Here is a 13,697-nt window from a genome sequence, read left to right on the forward strand (position 1 = left end):
CGCTATCTAAAAGATAAGAGCTAATCCACATGTTAGGATCATGTCCTGCGTCACAGTGTAAATATTTATAGCAGTATGTAAATGTCACGCTTTTTCTTGTTTACATTATTAGCTAATTATGTAAAATTTTAAATGACAATGCGCATTTACCATATACGTAGGTATATTTTGTTTTTCACACAGTTATTTATACATAGTACCTAATCTGATAGCAAATATTAATGTGATCTTTTTATTTTGTATTTCTTTACATAATTAAGATGTTTTTTATGGTATAAATAGGTAGTATACAATCTACACTGTCAGAAGATTATGTTTTGGAACAAATATTTCACCAAATACCAACCCTGAACTCAACCCAATAGTCACGGACAAATACAGCGTATTACACTAATATTGTTTACACAGACCTCGCTTCGATATTGAATATTTTCCAACGGATATGGAATTTCATTATAGCCCCGACTTTCTCTATTCCTGACTGAAACCTGACCTTTGCTCCCATGATCCTACTTTCATTGAATTCCATCAAAGATAATTATGAGCTTTGACATTTTATACAATAGAAACTTCGTGTTTGTAAAGCAATAAAATAATTTAAACTTGAAGGATTTAAGTAGGTATATGAAATTATTAGAATTGTTATCCCATTAATAGAAAATTATTTTGAAGTAGAGAAAATAGGCGCTTATTTACGTAACGTACCAATGCACTTAAAGTGACTTTGAACACTTACAAAAATATTAATTAAAAAAAAATACTGTTCACATTATGTTTCTTATACCTATAAAATATTCATGGTTCTCAGCAATGTATCCTAAAGGAAAGTAATAGTTATCCTAAACTGTCTATTGGTTATCACTATCACTACATAGTATAAAACAAAGTCGCTTTCCCTGTCCCTATGTCCCTATGTCCCTTTGTACGCTTAAATCTTTGAAACTACGCAACGGATTTTGATGCGGTTTTTTTTAATAGATAGAGTGATTCAAGAGGAAGGTTTATATGTATAATAACATCCATTAAATAGTGGAGAAGTACTGTTATTTTTGAGGTTTCTAATGTGATGTCGTAAAAAATTACATTTTTTCCGCTTACATTGCAAACGCAGGCTGAAACCTACGAGTTTTATCAAAATAATGTACTAAGTATTATACACATTGAAAAGGTCTACAGAAAAGTCCGCGATGGTATATGTCTATCTCTTATGGATAACCAACAATAACTTTTTTTTGTCATTTACTTTTTACGACAAATAATGGCTAATTTTCGATGCGATTTTAACCAATACAGCATTAATCCTTAACCAATAAAATACCTTGAATACATTGTTCATTTAATATAGATCTATATGGCCCTTTACACCGTATGATTTAAGTGAATATTTTCGAAGATATTACAGATTTAAAAATTGCGCGACGTAGCGTTTGCGGCGGTACCGGCCGCGGCGCGGCTGGCCGGCAGCGGGCCGCTATGTTTTTTTATACAACGTTCACAGTTTTTCTGTAGGTAGTGTATTTAGTATCAGCATTGCACCCGTGCGAAGCCGGGGCGGGTCGCTAGTATAAGTTAAAATGGCTTTATCAATTTGGTTAGCTCTAATACTATTGGTAAATATGGTAGGTACCTATTTACATGGAAAACTTTTAAATTTTCGACATAACACCTGACTAAATAAAGTTTGGAATTTATAACTAATAGGCTCTTTATTACCATGAGTACCAATCATTTTTAATTATTAGTAATATCATTAATTAATTAATAGCAACAATTTCTAGCACACTTTTTTACGATAAAATTAGTTTTAATGTATTAAACAATACATAATTAACTAGTTATAGATATCCGTGGGAATATATTACTAATTGTTTTTGTTACGATATTAGCAACTATTAAAGCAGAGCAGCAGTATAAGTTATAACGTATGTATAACGAAACCTGTATCGTGTTTTAAATACTTTTTTAATTAATAATTACCAATGATGACCAATAAATCAATAGCAAAACATGAATTTTTGTTGATAAATATTTTGACGTTTATAATAGGATAAAGTTATACCTATTACAATCCTATTACCTACTGTTATGAGCGTACTGCGTACGTTCATAACATAGTATAAAATATAAATAATATATTATGTACCTAGATAATCTACATATAAAACATGCTTACTGCTTAGGTAGCCTCTACTTTGGATAGAGTATGTATATACCTATAGACAAATGAATTTATTATACATATATTATTATAACATGTATTATATATTTTCTATTCAACATTACAGATTACGATTTACGACTATCAAAAAGTGAATTTCGTCGCGGCTGAATAAATTTATAACATTCACTCGATGCATTCACTACATTTTATATGAAACAAAATGATTATGAAAGCGTGAAGACAACTCCTTCAAAAGTATTATGAAACACATAACGTAATAAATTAGCTCATACATCTTTAAATCTATAAATTATTATAAGCTATTGATAAAGCCATTCCCCATTCTGACGTCACGAGCTAGCTCAAGGCATCTCAAGGCCATCTAAATGCCACGCGGCTCTGTTTTCTTTTTGTAACGTTAATTTAAACTTTGAGAATCCATACTAATATTATAAATGCGAAAGTAACTCTGTCTGTCTGTCTGTTACTCAATCACGCCTTAACTACTGAACCAATTTGCATGAAATTTGGTATAGAGATATTTTGATACCCGAGAAAGGACATATGCTACTTTTTAACCCGGGACATAGGATAGGTTTTATCACGGAAATCCCGCGGGAACGGGAACTATGCGGGTTTGTCTTTGACTGCGCGGGGAAGCCGCGGGCGGAAAGCTAGTAACAAATATTAATGAGCTAGTACGAAATTGAAAAGACGATGAAAGACTTCTTTTATTAGCAAGACCTACTTTCAACTAAGAAGTTATAATACCAAATATTTTATAATCTCTTCTCTTGCTGTGGTGACTGGTGTAATCAAATACATATGTTTGTGCCTCAGCTTACATATTATGTGAGACGATTTACTATCGAAAATATTCTTCAAGATTACACTACTCAAATGTATGCGATCTTCATTAAAGTTCATTCTTCATTATAATCTTCTTAAAACTAGATACCTATGTCTTACGACCACCATCCCCACACATCCCCATTACATTTGATTGACATTTCATAATTATTGACATTCACAATTAAAAACAAAGCAGTCTGTTACATAATTACAGCAAGACAGACTATAACCTTACAAAAGCTTTCACTCCAAATCCACTTTCCATTTAGACATCAACTATCTTACAAGTGATCTTCAAACCTTACAAAATTGATGTTCAAAAGCTTGCTCTTACTTTTTTCTGTTTGGAGACGTTTTATTTTCACATGCAAGCCGCTAACGGAAGCATCTATCCCCCTCTACGGGATCTTTCTCACTCGTTTTTTTAACCACATTCCTAACATCATTGTTCGCTCCCACAGTCACGGTCTACAGAGTTTGTGATACCATTTCCATTTCGGTTTCTTTATCACCTTTACTGTCATCAACTCAAAGTTCCATTTCGTTTACATCAGGTGCATCATAAGTTTGCTGGTTTCATAGTATTGTTGGCATAACCGATATACTTACTGGTTAACACTTGGTTGTGTTTAGTTTTGATGTTTTAATTCTGCTTATAAATTGAGGCAAAAAGCTGATATGTTAATTGCCTCAACAGATGTAGAGTTTTTTGCGATGATTATAGAGTATATCAACTCATGTCATATTATGTAATTATGAAAAATGGTAATCGTTTAATTGCATTAAAAATTACAACACATAAATTAAATTAATATCCGTTATTATGGTTACAAGATAAAAATATAAAAACTGGTTTTTGGATTTTGAATTTTGAATTAGTCATTGAATCTATTTTTGTATGTATGATCCAATTTAAATTCATAATACATAATATATAATCGATATTTTATTTATTTCTTTGTAATAATAATATCTGCTTTAGCACCTGTCTAATGCATGGTCATTCTTTTAACCATCGGTGCATATATCACATATGTATATGTATTCGAGTTTCAATCATGGAACAAGAGACTTTTTCGTACTTAATGTTAAACACAAATCATACTCAAATGTGAGTAGGTATCTGCTGTTTCACCTCTTCCATCCGAATGGCATCGCATTTTCTTCTGCAGATTCAAAGTATATTTCATCCTAGGGTAGAGGTATATTCTAAATGTTACCCAGGCCATAATTCCTCATATAATTAACTAAAACCCGGATACAAACAAACGACTCGACATATCAACGGCTTATGACTCAAATGCAATAACTCGTTTGCACGCCAAAACTAATTTGCAGTAAATTTTGAGCCAGCTCAGTATTATAAGTTTATTTAATTAGTTGTGCAATTATACATTTATCCATTTGTTCAGGCTATAAGGAAAAGTTCCTGCAGATAGATATCTTTAAAATTTAAGTTACATCTAGATGTTGTGTACAAATCTGCCGAATATTGTAGTAGTGGGTAAGTAACGTTTTTTTATTACAGTACTATTATTTATAGAACTTACAAGGACAAAGATATAAATAAAATAACTTTTAACCTTCTATTGAATAGAGGAGCGGACCGGAGCATACTTCTTAATTCTTATACACGTTTGTACATGATTATTTGGTAAAAAAATTATATTTATCACATGATGGTACACACCTACATTAGGTACGAATTACAATATAATACAAATTAAGATATGCCACCTAATACCATAGTTTAATTTAGTTTGTAATACAATCCAATTGTGAATTGTATTTGACATTTGTGCGAGTGGGTGGTAATCTAATAATGAGATAAATTTGCAAGAGCTAATATTTTGAAAGATTTTAATCGACTTACCTGAAGCAGGTCTGACATAATAGAAGTCTTTCCTATAATTCTTGCAAGACTTTTTCAGTAATTACTCCTTTAAGATATTACCTAGTCGCTAAAAGCTATTGAATTCCGTTCATCCGTTCTTGAGTTTTATGTAGAGTAACTAGCATGACTGTTTTATTAAATTACAGTTATTTAGTTCTAAGTTACATTAAGAAATAAATATACTTTGTTACAGAGAAATCACCGTCACCGTCGTATAAATAAATATACAGTGAGGTGTGTGCCTAAAATACGAATCACATAAAACGTCGATGTTTGTCTAAATATCGACCACACCTTATATTATATTTACTTTACATGTTATACTAGCTGTGCCGCGCGGTTTCACCCGCGTGGCTCCGCTCCTGTTGGTGCGTGTGTTGATGATATATATAGCCTATAGCCTTCCTCGATAAAAAGGCTATCTAACACCGAGAGAATTTTTTAAATCGGACCAGTAGTTCCCGAGATTAGCGCGTTCAAACAAACAAACTCTTCAGCTTTATAATATTAGTTGTGACATGGGAACTCAGAATAAAATGAATCATTTGTCCTTTATTATCCGATTAGAATTTATTTTTACTCTACCTCATTGATTAGGTTTAAAATAATAAATAAAAAGTGAAAGGATGTAATTATTTCCGCTTTCTTTCCCTTCTCCCTTCTAAATTTATGCAAATAACAATGTCATTACCTAATACTTTATAATAATATATCTTTAAAAATTACATAAACTACTAAAGTATATTTTTGCTTCTGTGGTATTTAACAATTTTATGTTTTCCTGTTAGAGAATTACTTATTACTTTTATTATTACTCTTTATCAACATACCCAAATGACAAAGTTATAGTGTAGTTATAGCTTGGACCTCTGTAGCATATGAACGGCCATATAATCGGGAGTTCTTATGTCACTGGTTGGTTAACGAAGCGAAGCGAAAAATTTAAACGTTTAGCAATCAACGAGCTAGAAAAATGTAAATATTTTACATCAGAACGTCCTTTGAGAGTTAAATAAATTAACTACGGTAATTTTATATACCTAAATTTATATGGTAATTTTGTCCGTAAGTATATGTATAGTTCAGTATACAATATACATAGAAACTTTTTTAATAGCGAAATAAATGCCAAAATATGATTTCCAGATTTCACAAGTTACAGAATATGTTTCTCTACATTATTATGATACGCAACCATACTCTATGGTAAAATATATATATCAAAATGATAACACTTTTATTTATTTACTCAATCAATATTTATTACGAAACAAACATAGATTGGATGTAATAAAGTAAATTTTACGAATGTAGCGTCTAGTTTCCCGCCTCCCGTTCCGCAACATTTGGTTTCTATCAGACTGCAGACAGTGCTAAGACTGTGTTGATGGACGAGCGGTAGCGATAGAGAAACTGCCCCCCTAGACAAGTGGCTTTCTATTAGCGTAAAGTTCAATAGAATAGATTATGAATGTATGAGATTGACGTAATCAATCGTCGTCGTCGTCGTAATCAAACGTCAATCTCATACATTCATAATCTATTCTAATGAACTTTACGCTAATAGAAAGCGACTTGTCTAGGGGGGCTGAATGTAAAGAGAATATAATTAATAATGTATTGTAGTCTGAAGTGGTGCCGAATTACAGAGCTATGTCAATATGAAAAAAATAATAGCGATAAATAAGGAAAGTTTGTCTTAGTATTTAGTTTTAATCTAAGACCAAGATTTGTTACATCTCTTGGCAAAAAATGAACTCCAATTAACGATACCTATACCGTTTTAGAGCTACAGTATTCCTGAGTAATTTTTTTAACCCGAGTAATTCGAAGCGGAACCGAAAGTGACTAGTACCTAAATGTTATTTGTTTATCGATATAGTTTTTTTTTTTTTATATTCAATGTTTTTACAATTTAACAATCGCTTTCAGCTACCACAGGCACCATGATCACAATCTCAACACCATTGCGAGTTGGGACGCCTTGACGCATGACAGATGAAAGTCCATCGGAATGTACTCTGTTTACACGATATTAACTATCCGATACAAAGTAATGTATATATGCTTTACGAAACTAGTAAATATATACAGTAAACTGATGTGTAAGGTTGTGTGTTAAAGGCTTTATGGGAACCTATAAATGTAAATCGTTAACAAATAACGCAACAACTGATACGAGAATACCATCGCTATCGTAATTATAATTAAACTAGCTGCTCCCCGCGGTTTCACCCCCGTGGCTCCGCTCCTGTTGGTCGTAGCGTGATGATATATAGCCTATAACCTTCCTCAATAAATGAGCTTTCTAACACCGAAAGAATTTTTTAAGTCGGACCAGTAGTTCCCGAGATTAGCGCGTTCAAACAAACAAACAAACAAACAAACAAACTCTTCAGCTTTATAATATTAGTATAGATTTGAGATCTACATTTGAAGAATTGCCTAAATCTTTCAGGGCACAGAAGGTTGCTCAGTTCTCTTTGTAAGAAAAAACAAAAAAAATGTACATTTATTGTGTCGTATATAATTATGTATATATTTATTATCTAACAAGAGTTGACCGTATACTATGAGACATAACATTTTTATGTGCATAGTAATACATGTATTAAAACATAACGTATCATTTAAAAAAATGCATATAACTATTATAGTACAATTAGCAGATTAGGTAGAGCTCCTTCAGAAAATTAATGTTTTATTTTATAATGGTTATAAATTGTTCGATAATCCAAAGACTTCAAAGATGCGAAAAAATACAAGTTATTTAATAGTCTATCATACAAAGCTGAGCTCAGATCCGTTTTAGCTGCCATCTTGTATAATTAAAAATACAAGATTATAATTAACTGAGGAATATGTAATAAGTCAAACGTGAAGCGATAAAGTGATATTGATGAGAATTTAACAAAAATGCAAAATTCCCACAAATGTCAGACACATTAAACGCTTGTCCACAAAAAATTGGTTCACACATATTAATTACGTTATTGTACCGAATTTTACGCCACGTGATTCCTTTAATTTATCCGGATAAAAAACTATCCTATATTGTTAAGCAAAGTCACACACATTACATATAAAAAATATTAGTAAAACTAATTATCATTTAGCTTTATGAAATTCAAACCAATTATGCACCATAAAACCTTTTTTATGTTAATTTATTTATGTAGAATAAATAAGATGGACTATTCATATTAGATATAGTCTATATACAGTATGATATAATAATGATTCATAGAATTCCACCGATAAATTCAACACGTAATAAGATAGAATAATGAATTGTTCTCATTACATACAAGTATGTAATGCCGATCATCCATTAAGTGAATTCAATTTAATCCGTATTCAATATTTAATCGACTGTTCTTGTATACACAATTGTATACACAATAAACTTGATAACTAGCTAAACTTCACGGCTGATTCCAGGAAATGTTATTCAAGTAAACTATCGGCTAACCAAATTTCAACAGATATTAATCTGTTTTTTTTTGTGTGAAGCAACATACGGTTTTACTTAGGTACATCGAAATCAATTCATTTTAATCTCTACTGGTTTCATTTTCTATAATTGTGATAACACGAACCTTAAGCTAAACTCGGTGTTCATCTGACATAGTAGATCTTTTTAAAATATTGTTTAAACTGTCCCTTACATTTTAATTACACATTTTTTATCGAATTTTTGCAACAACCGTTTCGAAGATTATTCAGAATACACAGACGAAAAGTTAAACAAATGTAATTTATTCACATGAAAAAAATTGCAACATCACACGTATCTTTACAATCTACGCTCTGTTAAGCTCGAAAATATATTTCCAGATGCATCGAAATTGCTAAATTTATAGCGCTTGCTGCAATGTGCTACATTCCAAATATTATAAATATACCGATTATAATACTGACCTGTGACTGTTTAAAAAATACTAATTATGCAAAACGCTTATGCAACTTAGTTATTTAATCATAGATTATGTTAGATATGACAGAAGGCACATTTTAATAATTGAATTTTAAAATGCTATATTAATCTGTCACAATGTCATCTGCATATGGAATATTTATAGGTCTAAAATAGAATATAATATTTTTTACTTTTTCATTATTTTTCATATTTATATTTATAAAAAAGGTTGCCAACGAGTCACCATAAAAATAACATATTTTACTATTTAGTCATACGGTTTATGTATGTATATTAATTTAGTTAGCGTAATCGATTTCAAGACATTGATATTAACGAAACAGTTGTTTTGCATTAACATTTTACACAATTCTTAACCAATAACGGATAGTTATTTCAGAAATTAATAATTTATTGTCGTCCATAATGAAGCTTGTGTCTGAACGGCATTTAATTGAATTCTATTTAGTGATTAATTATTAATTAAGTGGGTTATTAAGAATATCTGTCACTATAGTAATATTTGAAAATAATATTTACAAGTTAAGTCTTTCAATGACGAAAATGCAGTTTTGAAACTATGAATATAATAAATATTGGGATTAATAATCAAAAAATAATCCCTGATGAATATTTTTTACTCTTTTACACAAAAAATATATGAAATTTTGCACATATTAAGTATGTATAATAAGAGGAACTCCTTCATTTTACGTCGCGAGTTAAAAATAACCTTCCGTCTTCGAACGACAGTTAAAAATAGCATGTCACTTAGAACAAACATAGCAACCAGCGTTAATGTTATTATGTTAAATACCCATATAGAGCGATTTTAAATAGACTTCTAAATATAAGTGATCTGATAATAAAGAGTAAGTCGTCTTGCTCAGATGCACTCGCCTTGAACTAGTTGTGTTGGCCTTTGTTAAACCCTCTGTGTTGTTTCAAATCCCTCAAACTAATGGATTACAGACCTGTGAACGAGTTTAAAATATAGCTTTCTGCACGCGGGTTTACACGCTCGCACGTTGTGATTTGCTGTGTTTCAACTACTACCTAGTAATGGCTATTTTTTTAGTATTTAGTTATTAAATATAGTCAAAAATATTTTATTATATTATTTAGGTGCCTTACACGAGCAAAGATAAACAATTTGATATAGAGTTTAGTTAATGATAAAAATTAAAAATCTATACCTAAAATATTGTTTTACTTCTACAATATTATCGAATTAGATACGGAACCAAAATTAATTGCGAATTTTTAAAAGTTTAAAGAACTTGTTATTTAACATTAAGTTACCTAATCCTTAAAACATTGAATGTAATTTTATATTCATGTTTGATTTAATTTGAAGTTATTGCCCTTTAAGAAACCAAATCAACAAGCTGTGGCTGGACTTACAGCATGTTATTTAATTAATACAATAAACACACATAAATCTTTTCAAATACCAAATATCTTAATTTATTGATATTGCATCGGTATTACTTCACATTTTTATTATAAAATTTAATCAAACGTAATACATAGAATTTGAAAATAATTTATTCGCAAACCCATTATATGTATATTAGGTATTTCCGCCCATTTTTTATATAAATATGATTATAGAAACACTTCTTCTTTATTGATTTTCAAAATACGATTGAATTGCATACTTTAAACATATTTATTTTAAAATTTACCATTTACCATTTCAAAACCCAAAATCCAAATCAAATAATTTATTATTTAAAAAATAATAATTTAATTTTACATGAGCGAAGTCACGCAGTCCATCAAATCATTCTTAAATATATATAAAAGGAAAAAAGACTAGTCTCCTGTCTAGTCACAACAACAAATATGGCACAGATCCTCTTAAGTAAAGAAAACCATATCATTTATAAATGCTATAGCATTTACTTCATTAATTAAATACTATTATCTATCTTTTATTTAATGTGTGAATCATATTGTACAAGATTAAACTACCTACCGTATTTACTCAGATCAATGGGATTGCTGCATGATGTTTTATTTAATTTAGATATCATGGAGATAAAACGGATTTAAATCAGTTTTATTATTACTTGATATGACTATATTAGGTTAGTGTTTGCTTTTTCCGATGTTTTTAGTAAATCACGTCAATCGCTCTAGGTAGCGCCGCATGAAATACGAACATTAGAAGTAAACAATTACGCATATGAAATATGCTTATATGAATTTTTACAAAGAGATAAGGGGCACTAAAAATATCCATTTACGTGTCTTATAAGAATAAGCTTGATGATTACTCGCAACGAAAATAATAATATTTATTTATCACGAAAAATTAATTTAATAAATTAAATTTAACTTTTATTTGAATGGTGGGATATCATTATTTTTAAAGAATGGCATCTATAATATATATAAATAGTAACAATCTAAATATTAATAAGTTTGAAAACATTACGTACTCTATTAATAAAAAGCCTTGTAACAAGTTCTTATTAGACTCTATTTTTAAACTAGCTATAAATTCCAATTAATCATTCCTTGCTATCAGTTACTGCTACTTCGCAAATTACTTATAAATTCCAATTAATTATGAAATATTTCACACTAAAGATTTCCTTACAATTTCCTAAATCCGACTCCGTTTTTGAACGAAAACGTTGAAATCCAATAAAAGTCTAGTTACCGATACGAAAACGTGATGTTATTTTGAAACTTTTTGTTTACATAATCGCAACAAACAGGTGTTTAAATTCAACTGAATTTATGTACAAATGTGCCTCTTGTACCAATAAACACTTTCAAAATTAGTTTCTGATTCATCCTCGTAAAACCAATAATTTATAACGAATAGGTATATTTAGTTGGATTAATAATAGAAAATATTTCTACAAGATAATTCTAAAAGGATAATTATTTGTAAATCAAATTCATAGTTTCGTGATTCTATGCTTACCGGACATAAAAACTAATTAAAAATTGTATCATTATCAACACGTTCCTAATGTATGACAAATGTAGAGAATTCACATTCTGGCTCTATGTACATAAAAAATTACTTCATTTATTTGTTTCATAAAAACCATTAGCGTATTAAGTAATTACGTAAAGGCTCTTTTAATTTAAATGTTCAATATCTTTGTTAAGTACGTATGAACTTGAAGACTCTACAAAAACCTCGTTGGCGGAACATTGTCGCTTAATTACCTGTCTCAGGAAGTAATTACAAAAAACTTTAAGATATAGCTAGGTACGTTTAATCATTTAAATTGTTAATTTAAATACAGACGGATAAAACCGTGTTCTATGGTACAAGTTCATGTTTTAATCGCACCTAAGTGATACAATTGAACATATTTCTCACAATCACTTCTGTGAATTAACTGTACGACTGCAGTTATGATAACAGAAGTTATGGTAGCGGAAACATAAGCTAAGTTCTTATCAGTAGCAAATAAGGATAACTCACCTCTAGCCCAGCCGGTGAGCACGTTTCCAAGATACGCAACTTTGTACACAGGATCTGGCTCACTGATCCGGACGCTGTTGGTGCGACGCAGCAACCTCCCGAGACCCCGGGACAGCTTCCCAATCGCACGGGCCGTAAAGTCCTTCCCGGTTCCGACGTCTGTGAGACACACTTCCGCGGGCAGAATGCTCTTCACGTGCTCTCTGTGGCTGATCAGCCGCGGGATCGTCAGCGGGATTCGCTTCCGCTCAGGCGTCAACGTCTTCGCCTGGTTGACGCTGTACACGTTGCTGTTGCGTCGGAAGTGACTCTCTTTGGTACCGTCTTCAGTCTTTTCTATCTCACTTTTGCCGTTCAGATTCTCTCTGAGCGAATTGTTATTCAAGCTGTCTGGATTCCCATCGCTGTATCTGCGCTCCGTCGAACGCCTCTTTATGAGAGAGGTGTTTCGCAAGAGAATGCTCGTTTCGCTCGAGCTCCTGTTTTTGAGTATGTGTATTTTTTTGACCCGATTCACGGCACTGTCCACTTCATCGGCGTCGACCGTTCTTTCAGTTTTGCCCTCCTCGTCGAGAAAGCGAACTCTCAAACCGTTCGACTTTACGTCCGTCGTCGGTTTCTCGACGTCCTGTCGTTCTTGGCTTTTTGCGTCCAAGCAATGACGCTCGTTTTCACTGAGCGCACCGAGAGCCATTTCTAGTAGCTTTTTATCAATCTTACATTATGAACGACACGGGAGGGTTCACTCGAGGGGAACTTTCTAAGCACTAGTTCACGGCGACACTAAACCAGTCACTGAACACACACAGTAGTACACTCGTCCATTAAAGAACACCGGTTCGGAATGCGGCTTCCACACTGAATGCACTCGGTGAAAACGACCGACAAAAAAATGTTGCGAATCGTAATTCCGATAGACACACGATTACGAGAGTGTTGCGGGCGGCGGTTGCAACACTTGTAAGAGGCTGTTTCGAAACTTTCGGCGGCGGAGTGAGCACGCGTTTCCCCGGCGGCAGAGCGATGCGGAGTGGCGGCGCGCGGCGTGTGCGCACTGCCCGGCGGTTCCGCACTTGATCCCGCGACCGTTCCGATTCAAGTTATGTGTGCGCTAATCCACTATGCGGCCGCGGCGCGCGGCGGTCACCTGCAACAAATAACAATCATATTATACGCGCTGTGGTGGCAAAACAATACACCCCGATAACTATATCAGAACTAAACATATTAGATACTTATTCATTAAGTTATTGTCGTGTGCAGTTTTCACGCTTAAGTTAGACAATGACAATTCAACAATCAACCATTTTGTATAAATGTAAAATCTACTGCTGTTACTCTTGAATGTATCTCTATCGTTCAAAGGTGAACAACTCGATAAATTTTAGTTTAAATAGCCATTTTCATACAAATATTG

The 13,697-nt window shown here is 32.1% G+C and overlaps 1 protein-coding gene across 1 annotated transcript in view; it reads right to left on the reverse strand.

Moving 5' to 3' along the window:
• LOC149490092 (uncharacterized) overlaps positions 1 to 13,496 on the reverse strand; it is a 71,318-nt gene extending 57,822 nt beyond the window's left edge. Inside the window, exon 1 of the mRNA XM_089714892.1 lies at positions 12,281 to 13,496. Coding sequence (XP_089571018.1) covers positions 12,281 to 12,974 — 694 coding nt within the window. The 5' untranslated portion in view covers positions 12,975 to 13,496. The remainder of the gene's footprint in view (positions 1 to 12,280) is intronic.
• Between the last annotated feature and the right edge of the window lie 201 nt (positions 13,497 to 13,697).

The sequence above is a fragment of the Colias philodice genome, chromosome 3 (assembly GCF_061535455.1).
Source record: "Colias philodice isolate Cphi_HAF_F1 chromosome 3, ilColPhil1 Martin Lab GWU primary, whole genome shotgun sequence".
NCBI classification, from domain to species: Eukaryota; Metazoa; Arthropoda; class Insecta; order Lepidoptera; family Pieridae; genus Colias; species Colias philodice.